At 42.8% G+C, this 22,079-nt stretch overlaps 1 protein-coding gene across 1 annotated transcript in view; it reads left to right on the forward strand.

Annotated features, from left to right (window-relative positions):
• The window catches only part of anks1ab (ankyrin repeat and sterile alpha motif domain containing 1Ab), a 35,415-nt gene extending 14,053 nt beyond the window's left edge, over positions 1-21,362 (forward strand). The window contains exons 4-15 of the mRNA XM_076096714.1: positions 4,399-4,514; positions 8,843-8,941; positions 9,748-9,894; positions 12,562-12,669; positions 13,497-13,667; positions 14,882-15,019; positions 15,190-15,261; positions 15,491-15,574; positions 15,708-15,845; positions 17,665-17,841; positions 20,290-20,388; positions 21,243-21,362. Of these exons, the coding sequence (XP_075952829.1) occupies positions 4,399-4,514; positions 8,843-8,941; positions 9,748-9,894; positions 12,562-12,669; positions 13,497-13,667; positions 14,882-15,019; positions 15,190-15,261; positions 15,491-15,574; positions 15,708-15,845; positions 17,665-17,841; positions 20,290-20,388; positions 21,243-21,362 (1,469 nt within the window). The remainder of the gene's footprint in view (positions 1-4,398; positions 4,515-8,842; positions 8,942-9,747; positions 9,895-12,561; positions 12,670-13,496; positions 13,668-14,881; positions 15,020-15,189; positions 15,262-15,490; positions 15,575-15,707; positions 15,846-17,664; positions 17,842-20,289; positions 20,389-21,242) is intronic.
• Positions 21,363-22,079: the final 717 nt, after the last annotated feature.

Genomic DNA, 22,079 nt, shown 5'->3' on the forward strand with positions numbered 1-22,079 from the left:
GTTTCTATTGCAGTGTTCATTTATGATTTTACTTCCAGCACACCCGAGCATTGTTAGATTAATTGCTATCCTAACAATTAAGGCCTGAGGTTATTGTACATTACATAAGAGGAAATATGTTGTTTGTTTTTTTGTTCTTCTACACATATAGGTGTGTGCTATTTATAGGCCTTGTTTGAAGAACAGCATGCAGAAAGTGTCCCAGATTCAGCTGAGTCATGCAGTTGCAGATGCAGTTTTAATCAGAGATCGTGCACAAGTATAGTTCTGGAGGTTGCGAAGATCCTTTTGTTGCTGTTTTTGTGCGTGTCGCTTAGCAAAAAGGGCAAATCTCTTTTCTTCACAATGTAACGAAAGAGAACAAACAGGTACCCTTCAGCGTCATCGCCAGGAGAGGGAGGGAGAGGAGGGGGAAGGAGAAGGAGATAAGGGAGATTACACAAAGATGGAAACCTAAATTGCCCCCTACATTCTAACATTCTAACATCCTAACATTGCCCCCTACATTCCACCTTTATCTTTTTATTGTGACAGAACTGTGAAAAACCTCATCCCTGTTTCATTGTATTCTCTTTCCATACACCTTTTCCTAGTGTGCTCTCCCTCTCATATCAAGAGCCAAGGACGGCCAATTCATCTTCCAGAAGCATGAATTCTGAACGTCTGATTTTTGTGGCTGTGTTTTTGTAAACCGGCCCTGCGATTTTTGTGCCATTCTGCACACACCAGGATGAGGTTGTTTGTGTTGTGTGTCCATCACGGGTGCCTCGATTGTGTGCTAACAGAGCACTGAGTAAATGAGCTTAAAAAGAGAGAGGGAGCGGAGAGAGAGAGAGCTCGGCTAACAGCGCACAGGAGGCATCGGCTCGGTTTGTGTACAGGCACGCTCAGACGTTCAAAGGAAGAGTCCGCCTTCAGTTTCCCTGAATTAATTCAGCTTTGCGGCTCATTTTCTCCACTGCTTGGGTGTGTTGACAAGGAGCTAGTGCTTTTCTCCTGCTCTGATAAAGAGGCACAGCTTTAGGCACAACCTCTACCTCTACCTCTGTAAATAAGGCTTTCTGTGTGCTCCTTGGAGCCACGTCTAGAAGTAGCAGGGCTCAAACGGTACACAAACCCACTTGGATATAGATTTGACAGCTTGGTCTGTTTAACAGAGGATAAGACAGCGGAGGAGCATTGGATACTCTGTCAGTCAGTAATTAGGTCCGACTACCGTGGGAGGTGTTGCTGTCCCAAATTAATGGAAGTAATTGGATGGGGTGGCAGGTATTTTTAACAGTCTTTGTCTGGATATCGTGGTGTAAGAGCTGACTTTGGCATGAGGCTCGGGAGGAAAGAGTAAAGAAGGAGTTGTGGGATCTGGTAGTGAATCATAATTAGTCCGCTTCAATCCTTCTTACGTCCTATTACCATCTTATCTCGCTCTCATGTTTCATCACCTCCTCCTACTCGTCTTTCTCTATGTCTTATCTGTCTCCTGCTCATTCTCTCCCTCTCCCTGTCTCGCTCGTTCCCTCCTTCCATCATCTTTCTCCTCACTCAGGGCAAATCTGACAGCAGCTCCTCTCTCTGATAACAAATGATGAGCGCTGGTCCTCGTGTATGACTGACGGGTCACGGAGACCTGACGTGACCTTTTACCTGATCGTTAACGCCAGAGCAACAGGGGTGCAGGCGGCCAATTACGGAGGAGGCTCAATCAATAGCCCTTCACTTTGCTTCCCTCAGTTGGCACCGCTTCTCCTTGCCCTGACTGCCTTACTGACTGGCTGACTACCCATCTGGGAATGTGTGAGGTGATTGCTCGCAGCTTGAAAGCCTGCGTAATTACGCTCTGCCTTCAGCTGTATCCAGATAACACCCGTGATGGACACAGTGAGCAGCCCTGCATAGGTGGGTGCTTAAAGTCTACAACTTCCTGTGTAAAGCCTTACCCCAAATCTATCTTAGATATATATTATCTCACTTGTTTATCCAGGCTTTTCCCCATAAGAAGCCTCTGTTATGCTCTAAAAAATGTGCAATATGAAGTGAGCATCTGGAAGTACATAATGGAATGTGCCTCCTGGTGTATGACTGGGTGAGATGAAGAAGAGACAGGACTTGAAAGTGTGTCTCTTCTCGTCTTCTCTCTCCTGTACAAGTGCATACGAGACTTCTGCTGACTTAAATCAATGCTCTTTGTTTCATTATCCCATGTTAGCCTTAAGAACTTGGCCGGATCGGGTCTTCGTCATCCCTTTACATTCTAGTCATTCTTGGCAGAGACGGACTGTGATTTTTGAGGCTTTCTGTGCTTGCTCTTTGCCTCTGATGGTGGTATCATTTCTGGACTGGCAAGATCAGGGTGCCTCTGCAATTCTCATCAGTGCAGTGGGGGGGGGGGGGGGGGGGGGGGAGGTAGGATAAGGTTAGAGAGAGACAGACGGAGAAGAGCTAGTGTGTTTGCATTTGTATGTGAAAGAAACGGGAGCAAGATAGAAGGGGAGAGGGGTAGAGAGACAGACAACACAGAGAGATAAATAGAGTGTGTGTGTTTGCTTCGGTGTGTTTGAGGACGAGAGGCAGGGAGCGAGACGGAGTGAGGGAGAGAGGGAGAGAAAGAGAGAGAGAGGGAGGGGAATTGATATAGTGGGAGAGCAAGGGAGAGAGAGAGAGGCTGTTACGTGGAGCAGCACCCCACTTCATCAGGCAGCATACGGCAGCCCTGCAGTGTGATCACACAGTATGGGAATGGGGCTGTGAGATCGGGAGCGAGGGAAAGAAAGCAGAAAGAGACGAGAGCGAGGAGGGGGGGGGGGAGTTAAAAAGAAGCGCTTGAGGGATTTGGTCGGATGAGAAGGGGAGATGATCTGAGTCTCTTGCCTGTCGTGGATGTGGGAAGGACGTGGCAGCAGTGGCTGAGGCTGAGGCAGTTTCTTTGGTCCCCTGTGCAGAAGTAGCCGGGCGTCAGGACGTTATGCCCTGTGAGCAGTGAGGGGGTAGCGTGTGTGAGCCGGGAGCAGCTGCTCTGACTGCATCTGCGCTGCCTGCATGTCTCAGACAGGCAGGGGATGCAGCAAACCTCTGCCCTGAGCACAGAGGCTGCGAGCTGTACCCATCGAGGAGAAGAACCAGGTGGGCTGGGGTGGGAGCGTGGGGGGTGGTTGGTTGGGCGCCTGCCTCAGGAAGGAGCTATATAGCTTAAGTGATCCTGGCTTCAGAGTCAAGAGTCTCTCACCTGCCGTCTGTCGGATCGAACCTGGATTTACTGCTTTGAGAGATGAGAAGCCCGTTCTCTGGCGGAGCCGCACAGCCAGCAGCCTGCTGAGGAGTGTGAATGCTGGGCAGCACCGGCACCACCAAGGACACCGAGCCTTTTTCCATTACCAGGAGCTTTATCAAGGAATCTATATTTGGATTTTATTATGAATTGAGGAGTTTGGAGTCAGCACACTGGAAATCCTAAACCAACGTGTTTTTTTTTTTTAATGTAGGATTTACAATATGTCTACCTGACCATACTCCTTGTGGCTCTGGAGTAAAGGCGAAAAATGATTTAAGCAAATGTGTATTCCTTGATAAAAAGAAAAGAAAAAAATAATTATAACAAGAGTACCTCAACAGTACTTTAGAATGCTGCTACCTTCATTATATGAGCCGTGTCCTAGCTCTCAAAGAGATTGACCAATGAAGCCATGGGACTCAGCCAGAGCTTTACAAGTATGTGTTGAAAACAGTGACAAATTTATTGTGGGGGAACTGAATATTTCTGTGTTAAACCCTGATGGAGTAATTTCTGATAGTACAAAATGACGGGGATAGTTTTAGCATGGTAAATAATGTGTGATGTATGAAAATGTGTGATTTAGTGATGGATGTTCCCACTTTCCCTCAGCCTGAAATGTATTTAGTCTGTTGACTTGTAGTGTTTCAGGACTGTTATGTCTTTGGACTAGCTAGCCACTTGTTCTTACACTCGCTCATCTGCTCACTAAAGGAATGTTTAGTGAACCCTGTTTGTTGGAAGATGCCATAGTGGCTCAGTCCAACATAACTAACTATACCAAGCTTCAGATGGGCTTCCTTCCCTGCACTACCTCCACCCTCGCCTGACATTCTCAGTCAGTCACACTAACACCAGTGGGTGTATATTAGCCTAGTCAGTCCGCTGCAGGGCTTGAGCACTTCCTACCCTCCTCCTGTGTTTGAGTTAGCTGGGCCCCCACCCGTACCTTGGGAGCCCCTCACCCCCGGCCTGGACCCTGTCTCCCCCCCACCCCGCCCGGTGCTGCTGCACTCGGCTCTGCCTCTGCTGGCCGAGGATGATGTGGCAATGCCATGTGTCGTCCTCTGAGTGCCGCTGCTACCGGCTGAACGGCTTCTCCCTGCTGAAGCGCTTCCCTCTCTCGGCAGATGGGGCCTGTGGTAAAGCCCTGGACCAGCCGGTCGGAGAGTGGCTGGAGCACGTGGGGCTGCCGCAGTACGAGAGCAAGTTCCTGCTCAATGGCTTCGACGACCTACGATTCATGGTGAGTCACCTGCAGCACGTCATCCCAGGGGTCCGTTCCACTTTACATCACTCTGCCTCTCCCCGTGCCAACCTAGCCGCATTTGTCTTTTGATGTCACCACTCGGCTCTCTCACCCCCTGCTTGTCTGTCAGTAGCTTCACTCAACACCCCCCCCCCCCCCCTCCTCCTCCCCCTTTCTCACTCTCCCTTCCACCTTTTCCGCTCTCCCCCTCATAACTCCTCTGCAATGCATGACCCTGCAAAGATTTATGGACCCGCACTGAATCCCTATAAAGAATATGGGCTGTCACCAACAGAAAGATAAATGACGACCAAAACCCATTAACTTTCCCCCAACAGTCCCTCTCATATACTGTACAATTCTGCAGCCACCTCCTCCCCCTTATATTGAATCTTCTCATTTACAGTCAGTGGTCTTGACCTCTTGTGTAGATACAATCAGATGACCTGGACAAACAATCCTCGGTCTAAACACACTGTAGTTGCATGGTTGCTCACCAAATCTCACTAAATCCTCGACCCCTTATGCTCTGCTTGTGCTGCTTATGAGCTGGGCTTGCAATAATTGCACAATGTAGTGATTAGACTGCAACAGCATGCTAATGTTGTTTTTAAATGCTGCATACTCCCGGGTTCAAGTGCTTAATTACACATTTTTGCATGCAGACATTTATTTTGGTAACGAATTTATTATTTTCACGAGTAAGTAAGTTATTAACAGCTACATGATTCGTCAACTGCAATGTTTTTAAAACACGATCAGACAGTTTCTGGAAATCATCAAAACCCTTTTGGATGGATGTTTTGCATTTTTCAAACGCCTCCATCAGATTACATATTGATAAATTCATTCAGCTGCAGCTCAAATGACATCCGCATTCTGACTGAAAGCATTATCATGTTTCCTGTAGAGAACATTGCAAGGAGACTTGATATTCAGCCGGTGATGATTGTAGAAAACACCACTACATTGTCTATCCCCGGGTCCATGTTAATCTGAAAAAACATGGCCGTACGCTGTAAATAGTCAGGTCCAAAGGGTAAACGCGGGCATTTCTCATGCCACAGAGCTGCAGTAGCACTATGTTATGTTACATCGGTTTGTCACAGCTGAGCTCGCTTTTAAGTGAGACCAGTAAGCTCAGAGGGAAAGTGGTTGTATTCATAAAGCGTTCCAGTTGAGGACTGCTGCTCTCTGATCTGTTTTTCTTACTGGTAAGGCCTGAGATCACAACACGACGGAAGTCCTCATGAACATGTGATCACTCCTACTATGAAGTGCTTCAGGCTCACCTTTGTATTTGTTCATGAGGTGACAACAAACCTAAAGTAGTATGTGTAGTCTTAATATATGCTCATAGTAAAAAGAGTACAGTAGAGGTGTGTGATATGGATTACAGCCGGACAAATACATCGTCCTGTCTGATAAATCCACAGATGTTAGCTTGATGCAGATGTATCGACATTGTGTTCACGTCAGACAATAAGCAGGAAGACATCGCAGTGCAGAAATGCCAAAGAAATGTTTGATGTATTTTGAAATTGTGTCTTTATTAGATCGTTTGTCCGCAAGAGAACAGTTTATTTACTGTAAAATGTCCTGCTCAGTACATTTCGTGAAAAAAACGAACTAAAAATATCGTTTTTTTCTTGGGGTATTTAATGCCCTTTATTCATAAGCAGACATGAGAGAGAGGGGACAGGAAATGAGGGGAGATGGATATAGATAGGAAATTGCATGGAAGAAAGGAAGTGAACCAATGATGTTGCGTTCATAATAAATAATATCTTAACCCTGAGACAAACTGGACGCCCATAGATCCTTATCATAAGTGTTATTGATGTTGCTATCAGCCTCAAAAATCAGTTTGCCTTTATAATGCACTTTTCTTATAATGCATCTTTTATCACTATGTACCATTATTGTATGTGATAATATTATATACCATGATATAGTGGCTATAGTTATATACCATGATTATACACCATGATCTGTGGAACTTCAATTGTGAAATAGTATATAGATAAAATTGAAATGCTGACATTGCACTAATCTAGTCAATTGAATACCTGACAAATAAAGATATTTAATTAAATTGATGCCAACATTCTGTAAATCCAATATTGGCATAAATAAATAAATCAGTCCCGCTTATTGATTTGCATTGCCCACAATAGCCTAATGCAACCAGAGATACTCAAGAGATAGCTAACTGAGTATTAAACATATCCCAGAATCTTCAATGGTTGATACAAATATTTCATTGTCCCTCAGTGTATATTGTTATATTTGCCCGGCACTAGTTCACAGATGTCTAGACAGTATAGTTAGAAAGAAAACAAAGCAACCTTCTTGTCTTAGTGGGTTGGAAGATTCCACGTTGATCAAGATTTCCGGGACGTAATGCGTTGAGGAAGACGGGTCATTAAGCATTCCTATGTTCATCTTCACGCCACGACTAATGTCTCTGCTAGACTTGAACCATCAAGGAGATAAATCGTTAATTTCACAAGGCAAATTACCAAATTACCCGTGGATATTTACAAGGATGTGGAGGTTGAAAACAAGGGAAAGGTCAGTGTAGTCAGACAGACATTGTGAATGTTTAATATTGTGCCCTTTTAGATTCTGCCAGACTTGCTTCAGATGTAATCAATCTAACTGAGTGTGGACATCAGGATTAGCTCGTGGGATTCATTGTCAGTCAAATAATTCCACGTAATTTATAATTTCCTTTTGTAGCGTTGTGTTTCGTTGCCCTGATGTCCAAACAAATGTGGCAATGAGGCCAATTTCCTAGTGTAAACCAACTTAGAAGTTACCCATCGTGCATTTACATTGCATCTTCCCTGCATTAATATTGCATCAGATGTTGCAGCCCTCTCTTTCTCAAATGTCATAATGTAGAACTAAACATACATATTATAACACATAAATTAAGTCTTCTTTCTTTGCTGTAATATTTTCACGCCAGTAACACAATTTGATTTCTAAAAAACAATCCCCCCGTGGTGCAGAGCGATAGAGCAATTCTAATTCACTGTTGCATTAACTGAGTGCATTTAGTGAGATGAAGGACTTCTACCATGGCTACATCTGCAAGTCGTGTCAGATTAAATCAAACCACCGTTGCTCATAAGCTATGTAAGAACTGAACCATATATTCCCGTCACATGTTTCAAATGCAGCATGAAATAATATGTTTGCAGAGTCTCCCGAGGCATCATCAGACTTCAAACTGTGTTAATAAAAGTGGAGAATCTATTTTGGGCCTCCCTAACATCAGACCCCGCTTCATTTTGACCTTTTTATTCTGGTGATCAGTGAGTAATCTCTAAACTGCACCATGATACAGGCCTGTGAATACTGCTGCATCGTGCTCTGAAACCAATCCAGTAAGAGCAGGTTGAGTAAAGACCACAGAACATTTTAACATTCTTGGCCAGGAAGAATCAATCTGCAGCAGTCCACGGGGAAAAAACGCTTAGCTCCACATTTTCAAGGTTCTCCTTGTATCTTTATTCTCCGCCTATAAACCGGAATAAGATGACAAAGCAGCTGGAGCTGCAAATATGAATAGCTACATGAAATAGACAAGAATCTGCTTGTCAGTCAAGAATTCAGTAGGTGGAAAATTATTGTTTTTCATTGTTTCTATGCCATAAAATAAGGAATTGTTACAAACTGCAGTGAAATCTTGTTTCCTCTTGGACGGTTGAGTTTCCCTCAATGAAACACTGCAACAAAGGGATCCTGTAGATGCTGCTGCAGTTATGAAGGCTTTGTTCCTTCCGAGTCGCATCAGATCAGATTGATTACTCTTGGCATGCCCAATTAATTTGACTTCATTGTCCTCCCACTCTGCTGTTACTGCTTGTGTCAGAGATGCGCATATTTCTATGTGTGTGTGTGTGCATGTGTGTATGTTATTAACAAGTGTGTGTTTGCACAGCTACAATGCTGCCCTGGTAGTTACAGAGCAGAATGATTCATGGCCTTTGTTCATACAAAGCTATTTGTCATATGCCACTAGAGTGTCTTCTATGTGTAAATATTGGATACCAGTTTGTGTGTGTGTGTGTGTGTGTGTGTGTGTGTGTCCAGACATTGAATTTATTGCACAGTGTAACGGATTACAGATTTATTTTCATGGATTCTACTGCTGTATGTCTACTGTGTGTATTGTCTCCGTGCATGTGTATGTTTTTGTGCTTGTGTGTATGTGTTTATATGTTTGCGTGCACGTGTGTACGGGTTTGACTGTGTGTGCGCCTGTGTGTGAATGCGTTTTTTTGTGTGTGTCTCTTGCGTTTTTGCTTATGTAGGGGGGTAACGTGATGGAGGACCAGGATCTCAGAGACATTGGGATCACTGACCCAGGACACAGAAAGAAAATCCTCCATGCGGCACGCAGCTTGCCCAAGGTACTTAACATCATAACTTAACCTCGGCACTGAGGGAGGACAGTGACTGACAGTGTCTCTGAAAAAAAGATCAAAATGTCATGTTCATAAAAATAGCAGGTAAGCAAACAAATAGATAATACAGAAAAGGGAAGACATGTCTTATACTTGTGGATAGATCCCGAGGTTCATCAGAGTTGAATCAAAAACCTTCCGATAAAAAATAGTAGATATAAAAACCTTTTTTGGACCAAAGTTATTATAGATTTAACAACAAACAAATACAATTTGTAATAGATAATGAGATAATAAGGATTGGTCTACTTTATACTGTATGATAAAGGTTGCACAAGGGTTGTAGGTGGAAAAGTAAGGAAAACATTTATAATGTATTCAAAGACAAAATGATGTGTCCGACCCTGCGAATGTGGACGGTTACAAAACCAAGCTACAGCCATGCTAGTGGCTATTTAAGGCTGTACTCTAGCACAGCAGTGCTTTGAGCTAAATGCTAACATCAGCATGCTAATATACTCACAATCACAATGCTAACATGCTCGTTAAAAGCAGGTATCATATTTACCATGTTCACCATCTTAGCTTGTTAACATGCTATTAGTTTTGCAGGTATTTGGCCATAAAGCAAAGTATTGGACAAGCTAACATGGCTAAAAACAGCAGCGGCATTGTCCAGCTTTAGTGAGGTAGAATTATATCCACAACTGGAAAAAAATATATATATACTATACATTTCTAGTTGAAGCCATTTTCTCAATACAAAACGTTTCAGTGCTTGTTCCCTCACATGTGTTCTCCCTTCACTCTAGGTAAAAGCAATGGGCTGTGATGGCAGCACATCGCTTGTCTCCTGGCTGGACGTCCTTGGCCTGCATGAATATCTGCCCAACTTTCTGTCAAGTGGCTACCGCACACTGGAGTGTGTTAAGAACCTGTGGGAGCTGGAGATTGTCAATGTAAGAAGCCATCGCCTACATTTATCCGGTGCAGTTCAAATGTTTATGAGTAGGAAATTCTTCAGTGTCTTACGTGCTTACAGAGAGACGTGAGTGTTGATGGACTCAACGTCTTTAGACATTCTGCACCAGTTCTCACCGAATGGTCTCCTTAATCACAAAACAACCTTGATTTATGGATCATGATTGAGGTTTACAAGCTCTTTAAAATGCAATGTTGAAATAGCAGAGGGCTCGATGATTAAAGCATTTGCTTAAAACTATAGCAGAAACATTTTCAATACCACGGAGTCATTAGAAGTTAACTATGCAATAAAACGTGAATTAAGGAGCAATATGGTGACTGATGACAGGGAAGTATATCATTTGGTTTAATCTTTATGTAAATCGTGTTACATTTTATGATAATTTGTAATGACAAGAAAGAAAAGTCCATTTTTGTTTCCTTGTCTGATGTCATTACAAGGTTATGTTTTAAGTTTGAAACGGCAGTAATAACCAATCATGAAGACATTAGAAATGTTTATGGCATGTCGGGCAACTAGACAATCCAAACGGATGATCTGATACGGTTGATAAGCACTCTCTGAAGGCAGTGTAGGAGCAGTGGATGAGCTTGTTTACAGCGTTTATAATTTACCCACTTATTACTGCATTTCTATGAGTAGATAAGATTCTTATTATTAGTGGTATTATTAGTCTTCATTATACAAGAAACATGCACAAAAAACATTCTCAAAATGAAAAGGAAATGAAGAGTTGATTTCTGCCAGTTTAAAACGTGCAAGATCTGAGATTAGGAGTTTTTTGATTGCCTCTCAGCGGCTCTCAACGTGTAGATGGCGAGCCGGCAGTTTATAGCTAACGTTGCTAACAGCGCTAACAACGGTCAACAGCGTTTACTTGAGGCCGGGTGTTACACTCCTGCCACGACACCATCAGTTGGGACGGCTTTATCAGCCGTAACCCTCATAAGAGAGCACTGCAGAGCGGTGGCTGTGAGCTAACCGGTGGTGCACGCTCACGTGCACTAACGTGCACTAAAAGCGTGAGGCGGCCGGCCCGGCCATGTTAACAAAGCAAGGAACTGGGATAACAACACACATAGAGGGAGAGAGACTTCATTATCTGCTCAGGTAGACATTACTCCACTACAGCTTTACATATAATAGTTGATTGCTGCTCTATCATTATTGTTCAGAATGTTAAATACAGCTCCTTTAAGTTATTAGCTCATTTCCATGTGCAGTCCCAGGGCATACACACAGAACAACCAGCAGACACATTACACAGTCTCTATCACACTGCAAGCAAACATCAACAGATCGAGTCCAGCACATTAATCCACTACAACTATAAAATTACAATTCATTACCATTACAAACCTGAATCACGGTTATAAAATGACTGTTCGCTCAACATTCATTTCTTTGCACCATGGAAAAAAATGATTAATCTGTGCAAGTTTTAAGCTCAGCTGGACGAGTATTCCTATGCTTGACGGCTGTGAATGAAAAAGCAGTTTGTGCATACACACAAAGATATTGATGGCAAAATGGCAGCAGCAGCAGCAGGAATGCAGCAGCCAAACATACTGTATATGCAGTGGGCGAGGGATAGTGTCCAGCAGACTGCGATGCAGTACAGAAAGATGGGTGTGAGCGCAGCTCACTTTGCTTCAGTGTGCAGAACCGCCTGTGAGCATCTTGCCAGGAATCGCTTTTCCCCATTAGCATTTCCTACATCCTCTTCAGCATGTTAGTATCAACCATCAATTTGATCTACGAGCTGGTTTTCATTCCCAGATAATCCCAAGACTCTTTTTACTGTTAAAATGCTCTCTTATTTCACACACCTCATGCATACTGGTCTCACTGGGATTCTGTACGCGAGAGTAAGGAAATCCAGACTACAGACCAGTTGCCTCAACTGACTCTCACTGAATAAATAATTGAAGCCTCCAGACAAAGAGCCGTACGAGCCAGTTATGGAATATTTTGTACCAGCTACATAATTGCAATTTTAATTATTAATCACTCGACGACCACCTTTGCTGGATGAGCATGAATGTTAATAGCCAATTATGCAAATGTTCAGTATGAAGATAATGAGTTTTGACTACTTAAAATTAACCTATGTTTCCTCCTCTGAGGGTTTAGCAAAACAAGCAGACACGGCATTTATAAAAGAGACAGAGATACTGTGGATAGACGTGTGTCAGGTGAACTTGCAGTGTTAAAATACTGTCAATTAAATAAAATGTAATATTTGTGAAAATAAGTGGATCTGTGTAATCCAGTTATTTGAAAGTCGCACAGTTATTTGCATATCACCTCGTTGTCGTCCCATAAATCGTGAAATTCTTCTCTGTTATTTAAGCACTATGTCCAAAAATGGATGGTGAATTATAGAGTATCCCAGGAAGGAGACAGTGCTATACGTGAAGCTTACGGCAAAACAGATTGAGGCTGAATTATTGACGAGAGTCATTTCTGTTTGCCCGCGGAGGCCTGCCAGTGAGCGGAGCATGCCACTAACTCTGTGTCAGTGTATTTTGGATATATCTCTATTAGCTTAGTCTAGATAAATTCCTGTGTTTGCGATATTGATGTGACAATGCAGTGGAACGTCTCGTCTTATATTGAGCTCTAATGCTGTCCCCTCTAGGTTATTAAGATTGGTGCCCTGGGCCACAGGAAGAGGATCATTGCCTCTCTAGCAGAGAGGCCCTACGAAGAGGCTCCATCAAAGTCCCGTCGTCTGTCCCCGATTATGGTGAGACCTGCGATGTAGAAATTGATACAGTTCACAGAATGATGTGCTCTTCTTTGCTAGCGCTTCATGAGGTGGCACTGACTTGATGTCTAATCGGCTCTTCAATCCACAAAAACACAGCACAGTCTAAGAAAAATGTTTTTTTCTTGCAGCAGTGTGAATCAGACTGCAGCATTGTAAGTGCTGCTATTCAACCATCGAGGTGCAGAAACACAGCCAACGCTAATTTGGTTAATAGATTGGGTGTGCTCAATATGCCCAATTACAAGAGCTGTTCTGCTTTTGGCCTCAACATAACCCCTATTTAGTGTCAGTGATGCCTATAAAAGGTAAAAAAAATGCTTTTTTTATAGTTGTTATAGTGCTCTATATTTCAATAGAGATCGATGATTAAACGCTTTTACTTTTCTTATTGAACAACAATCAAAACAGAGCTGAGGATGAAAGTTAAGCAGCGTTGCTCGACAAGCTTTATTTCTATGCCAACATCATTTTGTGAGAAAATGGATCCTTTTTATTTTTTTTCAGCTGCGGATGTCTAATTTTGGAATGAGATTCTTCAATATCATTATGTTCACAACAGTTAAATACTCAGGGCTGATTTCCCAGGCAGATTAAAACCGGGCTGAAAATAACTGAGAATCTCTGTGGAAGAGGCTCTTTTGTGGAGGATTAAGCTTGGATGTAGATCAGGGAAACCAGCCCATGTAGACAGTGCTGTCATATCATTAATCTGTGCTGTGTGTGTGTGTGTGTGTGTGTGTGTGTGTGTGTGTGTGTGTGTGTGTGTGTGTGTACTCTTTTGTGTGACTGGGTGTGTTTGGCAGTTCCATGACCTCCTGTCCCAGACCACATCTCCCCTCAGTCAGATGGACCCGTACACCAGTCGCTCCATGGACATGCTCCTGCCCTCGACCGAGTCCGACCGGAGGCGGAGGGGAGTTGACCAAGACTGTAGTGTTTCTCTGCGTTCGTATAGTGAGAGGCCACGCTCGGTAGTGAGTTCCACCTTCTTTCACTTCTGGGAAAGCATCAAACGTACCTTCAGTGACGAGCTGAATAATAGAGGAGGAGGACGCTGCACAAAGTTCGATGTGTCAGGGTGTCTTGTCACATGTTGTTGCTGGAGCTGTAGTCACATTTTTCAGACGCGGAGCTACGATGCAAAACTAAACCTACTGGTTGAGTTAAACGTTAGTGGGCAGACCCAAATAATCACAACAATATTAGACTGTAACCAGAGGACATTTCAGTGAAAGTTAGAAAGCAAAGCTGAATTATTGGCCTGCCCTACCTTCCTGTTTTCAAACATAATATAGCTTATAGTTTGCATAATTGTTTTAGCTACTGTAGCACATTAAATCTCCATCATGAACGACATGAAAATCAGCTTCAAGTTAATTAACAAACTAACTTTTTTCTTAAAGCACTGTGGTCTTCAGCTCCGTTCAGCGTATTTTAACTCACTCATTAAGATCAATGGTCTCCTGAGGAGCTCTGGGTTTTAGAAAAATTGAATGCAGCATTTTTATTTACTGAAATGAATTCAGTTCTTCAGTGTTTCCCTGAATTTCTTGCTTTCGCCTTTAAGAAAATTAACCAAGAATAACTCAGTGATCAAATTTACTATTTTCAAAAAAAGATCAAACTATGACACATGCATTCACAGCCAAGCTGGCATGCCTCGTTTTTTCAAAGAGAAAACACAGAGGAGCGTCCACAGATAAGAGAAATGTTGAACAACTACACCACTCAGGATCAATCCATGCATTTTCTCGATCTGCTTATTCTATTCAGGGTCATGCGGAGCTGGAGCCGATCCCTGCTGACGTAGGGTGAAGGCCCACTCAGGATCCGTCATACTTAAAATCAATACTTTTCATTTTCCTAAATTCTTAGTGGATTATTGTCAGGAGTATATTTTACTCTAACCTAAAGGCCCAACCATGTGCGTGAATATTTATGATTATACCAGCGGATCAAAAAGGACTTATAGTAAAGTGCTGACCAAGCAGTTGCCTTCATACTAATATTCCAGCAATCAAAAATTGAATGTCTTGTGTGCGTATGTGAAGAAAAGTATCCCGGCCCTACAAACTTGGAGGATTTCGATTGCCATTTTAGAACAAATGTATATGTTTACTGCCACAATGTAAGCAGTGTTTTCCTCTCGTTGTTGTCTTCACCAACCAATGATGTTGCATCTCTGCAGGACCGACAGAGTGAACGACACAAAGACTCTCGTTTGAACCTCCGGCCGCCGAGCCAGTCTGCTACCTACGCCACGGTGTCCGCCTGGCATCACCAGCCTGAGAAGCTCATCCTGGACTCCTGCGGGTACGAGGCAACCGTAAGTCACTTCTTACCGTCTGTAGCATAGAAGCAGACATGCATTGGTCTTTGTTACATGACAGAACTCCCTATGGTTCCATAAAATAGATTGACTGGGATTTTTGTTTAAATTTGTTTCCAACCTGTACTGTAGTTGACGTGTAGCGTGTGTTTTGATTCTCTCTCTAGTACCTAGGATCAATGATAATCAGGGATCTACGAGGGATCGAGTCCACACAAGAGGCCTGTGCTAAAATTAGGGTAAGTATCACTGAAAAGCTTTGACAATATTTTTCTTCGAATTTGATTTGCTTTGACATTTTGAAGAACAACTCAAAAGTGTTGCACTGATTAAAAAAACAGATAAACAATAAAAATGAAATGACAAGAATTACAGATGAAACATGATAACTAACTATTTCTGTTATTACATATATAGTGGATGAACCATTGTGATTTGTTGTACTATATCTCACCTATTTTATTGCAGAAATCAAAGGATTCAAGAAAGGGTCCAGTCGTCATACTGTCCATTACCTATAGAGGGGTCAAGTTCATCGATGCAGCCACGAAGGTAATGGTAAAGCATGTTTGTGTGCCTCCGTGCGTATATTGATCTGTCCAACACAAACACTGCAGTCGACCCTCTCCGCCTCCATTAGTGGTTGATTTCCAGTAAGTACTCACATCCTTCCCTTTTCCATTAGACTATAGTTGCGGAGCACGAGATCAGGAACATCTCGTGCGCCGCCCAAGACCCAGATGACCTCTGCACTTTTGCTTACATTACCAAGGATCTGAAGAGTGGCCACCACTTCTGCCATGTCTTCAGCACTGTGGAAGTGGTGAGTAATACAACTCTATCCTGTTATATATATATATATATATATATATATACATATATCCTGTATAATACATTGAGGAAACCCTTAAGTCTTCATATTATTCTTGTGAATTCCTCATTGATTAATTTAGAAAAGCAAAGTGTCCTTCGTGGGATGTCCAGCATCCCGCAGTTACAGCTGTGTGCAGCACCCTGTCGCTGTTATTTCCTTGATTGACTCATCGAGTGGCTTGATTGAAGTTGCTCTCCCGCTACGCATGGCATTTCCATGTACAGGCACAGATTATGTTGCAATTTGTGTCTCAGCTTCCGTAAAAGGTCAAAGACGATCTTTTCTCTTGAGCAGGTGGACGACTGTGGAGTTTCAGATACCTGCGGGGACACAGTTTTAACTGAACTATGATCCTCAAAGTTTTCACAATTTTGAGCCTTATTTACGTATATGTATTCAGCACGACCGCTCCACGTCGCAGAATGTTGTGTTAAGAATGGCGTTTTGCTTTTGAGCCAATGAGAAATTATACAAAGCAATTATCCAAACAATGTGACGAGCAGCGCTTTTGTGTGACGCACAACACATTGTTGAAAACAATCCTTCGCAAAACCAATAAAGTGACTGTAATTCTTAACAAATATTGAAACAGTCATAAGTCATTTAAATCAGTGGTTCTCAACTGGTCTGGCTGCGGGACCCACCATCACCCCTTAATGACAAGCCGCGACCCACGACCCAAATTATATATATATATATATATATAATTTGGGTCACGGCCAGTCAAATCAAATAAAGAAAGTACACATCAATTATATTTTAACAATTATTATTCTCAGCTTTCAAATGTAGCTGGATGGATTATAAATAATACATAGAAATACATAAATAAATGTTATTCTTATTTCAAGTAAAATAACGAATGGATTTAAAAATTAATTACGTAACGAAATTCATTTTAGAAAAGTTATTTTCACTGAATTGCCCTGCAGCTTTAACTTCAGTTCATTCAGGGTGAAGTGAAAAAGCCAAAATATTATATTTTTCTCATCTTCTAAAAATATAAATGAGTGTTGGAAGAATTCACCTCTATGAGTCTGTCCAGTCAGAGTCTAATGACTCTGGTCTCTCGGGACATTTTTCTCTTTTGGAGATTGTCCTATGATTTGACTTTCACAACTCACACCTCAATAGTCCTGCTCTGCTGTCTATATCCTCGTCTCTCCCCCGTGTGTCACGGTGTGTGTACATCTCACTGAGTCAGGAAACTTGTCAGAATACCCATATTTGATTGGCTGAGCTGCATCACGTGATGTGATTCACAACGTATTGGTCGGTGTTTTTCCTGCACCGCTGAACAAGTGCCGTAAATGCTGGAATAACTCCGCTGCATAAAAAATGACCGTCAAAATAAAATCACAACTTGTTTTTTTTTTCATGCAAAGGCCTGTGACCCACTGAAAACAGGTCCGCGACCCACCAGTTGAGAATCACTGATTTAAATGATACAGTAGATTTTGTTAAAATTGTATTAAAGAACTAAATGTTAAGTCATGTTTGTGAAAGTGTTCTGCTTTTACTAGAGGCCATTAGTGAAATTAAACGGTTTGTCATGCACACAAGCAAAGGGCACATATACTGTATCTCTTTAAGGTTAATGTGAATTCAGTTTAGATGTATCATGAAAGAAAACCACTGTGAAGAAGTTGTTTTGTGTCAGTTTGCAGCAGCTAAAATGCCAGCTGTTTGAATTTGACTTTGTTTTTATAACCAAGACCTTACTTCATGTTCAGTGTCTTTAAAAAAAGAATTGTCTTCATTCACATAGACAGAGACCTACGAGATCATCCTGACACTGGGACAGGCATTTGAGGTGGCCTATCAGATGGCAGTGCAGGCCAGGGCGAGACACTATGTCCCGCCTACGTCTCTGAGTTCAGAGGTCATAGAGACCAAAGCCAGCCGTCCTGTATCTCAGTCATGGAGCAGCATGCGGAGATCAGCAGTGAGTACCACCCTACAACTCTTTGGAAAAAAACAATGTTGAACGTGTGTTATCTGTGAGCGTGTGTGAGTGTTAAATTTGCCCTACTTGTTAAAAGGACAGAGGAGGGGGGGGACACACACACGCCGTTGCACAATCATAATTCAGAAGAAGTACACAGACCTCGTGACCGACTCTTTCCCCGCCACTGAATCCCCAATAGGCCGCCTACAAAGGAAGATTTGCTGCGTATGTGGTAGAAAGTGATGAGTCATTACTTTGCAACCAATTTCATCCCCCCCCCCTCAACTCTGAGTCACTCAGATCAGGCGAGATTTAAAAAAAACAAAAAAACACGATGGATGAATAGTTTCATTTGCTGCTTACAGGCAGGTATGTGATTCCCTCTGGTGTGTTTCTGAGGGCTCAGCCCGGCTAGTTGGACCCATCCACCGCTTCCTCTCTATTGATTGAGTGTGTTGCTTAAACGTTCACGTACACGCTGAGCCATACGCATTGATGCATTGACCTCTCAGGCTGCATATAACGAGCACTCAGTGATCACTGTCACCTGAGAGAGCACGCACACGGCAAGACCACATGCTCATGCGGGGACACAAATCACTTTGGTTTACTACCTGCATGTAAGGATAATATATGGAGTAATCACAGAGCTGCATAATGAGTCTGGCTGGTTGTTTGAGTTTTAATTAGGGGGGGGGGGGGACTCCTATCTACTGCAATTTGTTTTAATGTTTTTTATGGTTATGTGAATGCTTCCAAGCCTAGTTGGTTTAAACACAGTTTGCAATGTAGGGCTGTCCCCTCATAGACGATTAGTCAACTAATCGCTCGTTTTGGTCTCAGCGGGACTAAGATGTATTTAGTCGATTGGTCGTTTTGGGGATTTTTTTCATGCGGGATGACTCATTTCCAAGAAACTTATGAGCACATCTCTGGTAAACACAAGATTTAAAGCGGTGCTCTTGTGTGATTATTTGTGGAGAAACTGAGCTGTTGATTAAATCAACTCATCAATTCGTCGACAAAATTGTTTGAGTGTTTGTTACCTAATAATCGAGGACAGCCCTATTGCAATGATAAGGGTGACAGACGTACCGTTTTGAATTATTTGTAATATTTGAAAAAAATGGATCTGTGGTTTCAGAGGTAGACCAACGCAGGCTTCTCATTTCTATCTGTCGACAGAAGATTTTCCACCTGAATAGACAGCTGTAGCTAGCTAGCTAATTCAGCTAATGTTAGCTCCGTTAGTTTGTTGATAAAACTAAAATAACTGTAAAGTGGTGTTGGATACGCACTTGATGGCCACATACATTACCTTTCAAAAGTTTGGAATCGCCTGCCACAAAAGCTTGATTGGGAACAGTCTGATGGCTGACTACTTTATTTATCTGAAAGAGACAAAGGTACCTCTGAGCAACAGTCAAATAAGAACAGAAATCATTGATGAAAGACATCGGAAGCATCGCTTCAATGCCAAACAATGCAGCCTGTAACAAGCTGGACTCAACAGGCATGTTGCTTTAACAAAGCTATTCTTCAAAGGTCAATAGAAATAGAAGTTTAATCTAGGGCCAGCACTAATAGAAGTGCATCATATTATATCAGCTGGACCTACTATGAACTGACAATCACAGTTTAAAACTCTTCAATTTAACCACTGAGTAGACTGCAGAGGGCCCAAAGGAAAACGGCCTCCCAAAATATTTAGAACACAATACTGTTCATGTCTCTGTTGAAATAGTCATTATTAGAAAGAAAGAAGAAGAAGATCAATATAGCAGCAGATATTACATTTTTCCACTGTAGTTTACATAATATTGTGCTGAAATCTCCATGTCAGCATGTTGTCTGTGTAGGAAACATGGAGATAAAGAATAAAGACGTTTTTTGTTTTTGCAGTGTAAAGATTGTTAGTATCATATATATATATATATATATATATATATATATATATATATATATGATAAGGAATAATGTAATAACAGACTGTTGTTGACATGACACTGTTTACATGGTTTGTCCTTTCAAACTTTTAAACCTACATGAGAGAAAAGCTGTTAAGATGAGGTCTAAGCAAAGTGTTCGACAAACGTAATCTAAAGGACCCTTGGCTGGATTTGCTGGAGCGGACTCCAATACAGAGAATGAAGGAGCTAAAGTTAGCCTTCACTCCAGGTCTGGCCTCCACACAGAGGGAAAATCATCCACAGCTTGACAGAGCTGCCATGCGGAGGAGAATTCTCGAATACAAATGCAAGAATACACAACGTAGAAGGTTTTTTTGGTATAATTTGGCTCCTTTAGCTCTGAACAGGTGATGAACTGCTGCTACTGGATTTCGTCTTTGTCCGTCCGATGCATTCAAATGCTCTGTCCCTCTATACTCTCTCGTTTTTTTTAACGTGTCTTTGTTCTTGTCTTCTTGGTCCTCCTGCCTCCCAGGGTGCCCCTCTGCTCGAATGCCGCTGCTGTCACTGTCACACGTGTACTACCCACCGTCCTTCCTTCCTCCCGTTGCACTCTGTTAGCCCTGGAGTCCAGGTCCTTCTCTTTCCTTTCCTCTATTCAACCTGTAATCACCACACTCATCTGCTTACACATCCATCCCTCCCCTCTTTGGTTTTTTTTGGTGGTTGGGGTGCCGCAGTGCACTTTGTCTCCTTGTTTTGTGGTTCTTAACATTTCAACCATAGACATTCTCCTCATCCCTTTACTTTCCCATCTCTCATCTTCATCTTACATTTCAGAGTTTAAGATGCAATTCGCTGAAGTTTTGTGGTTAAACGCATTCAGGGAAGAGAGGTTTTCTCGATGTTGTTTACCTTCTTTACTCAAGCTTCTATGATGGCTGTTGGCTTCGTTGCGTCAGTGAGAGCTTGTAAGCAATGGTTGTTTCCGTCAGGTGGTTTAAAGCTCCTTTTCAAAAAAACATTATATTGGTCTTTTTAAGACATGTTGAACTAGATGTCCTTCTTATGCAGAGAATTTTGAATTTCTTTTGACCATTTCAAAATCATGTGTAATCTGTATGTAAATCAGTATTAACCAGCACATGTGTGTTTTGACTGCTTATATTGTGTTTGTCTGAGCCACCGGCGTAGAGCACATGTTGCTTTTGAACCACTAATCAGTGTATCTTTGAGCTCCCAGAGGGTCGTAGCTTCGGTTTTACTGCTGCTGCTTCCAGAGGCCGAGTGTACTTCCTGTCAGACATCATCCATGTTGTGGATTGAGCCCTGAGTGTCTGTGATTATAACACGATCACTGGACTGCACCTCTAATCCACATGCACGTGTGTGAGCTGAGGACTTGTCAGTGTGGCGCAATGGCCTCCTCCACTGCCGCCCGTCTCACGCCCTCCTCTCGTCCCTCCTCCCTCCCTCCCCCCTCGGCAGATCGACCCCCTGGAGATGGACGCCGACATGCAGTCCCTGGGCAGCACCTCCTGGCTCTTGGACCAGCGGGACTCCCACAGGCGCCCCGTCAGCACCAAGTACGAGACCACCATATTCTGAGGCCGGATCCCCATAGGCGGCCCTCAGCACCCCCTCGTACTTCCCTCTCCCCTCTGCATCCGATTCTTTATTTATCTCTCACGCACACACACAGACACACACACATTTATACATGCGAGCCCCGTGCCTTCTCACTGTGATGGTAAGCATCCCTCAGGGCGGCCTACTCCTGCACCCTCCTTTGCCCTGCCCAGCGACCCACACCAACCTCTTTACCCGCCATGACAAACACTCCTGTGGCTCCCGGTGCCTCCCCAAAACCCCCTGGCAGCCCCCCACACTCGCCTGTTGCTGCTGCAGCCAATGGTGGAGCCCTGGAACGGATGATCCTGGACTGATCTCATTTTACAGTGGCCCTGCTCTCTCAACCAAACTGCCTCTTCCTCCTCCTCCTCCTCCTCCTCAACGTGCATCTGCCTCCAAATCCCCGATATCTACCAGAGGTTCCATCTTTATTCTTCTTCTTCTTCTTCTTCTTCTTTCAGGCCATTCTTTAAATTGATTCACTGCAGGCAAAATGAGCATTTTTAATTTGTCTCTGTTTCTAGACTCCAAATGAGTATAGTTTAATTTCCAGAAAGGTTAAGTTTATAATAATGAGTAAACTACAAACATGAGTATAATACCAAAAGGGTCAGTGTGTTCAACTGTTAATGGAAAAGTTTAACTTTTTGAGGAAGGCGCTTATTCATTAAAGCTAGATGAGAATAAAGATAC

Source organism: Anarhichas minor, unplaced genomic scaffold (assembly GCF_050575085.1).
Source record: "Anarhichas minor isolate MPS153535 unplaced genomic scaffold, ASM5057508v1 ptg000023l, whole genome shotgun sequence".
In the NCBI taxonomy this organism is placed as follows: domain Eukaryota; kingdom Metazoa; phylum Chordata; class Actinopteri; order Perciformes; family Anarhichadidae; genus Anarhichas; species Anarhichas minor.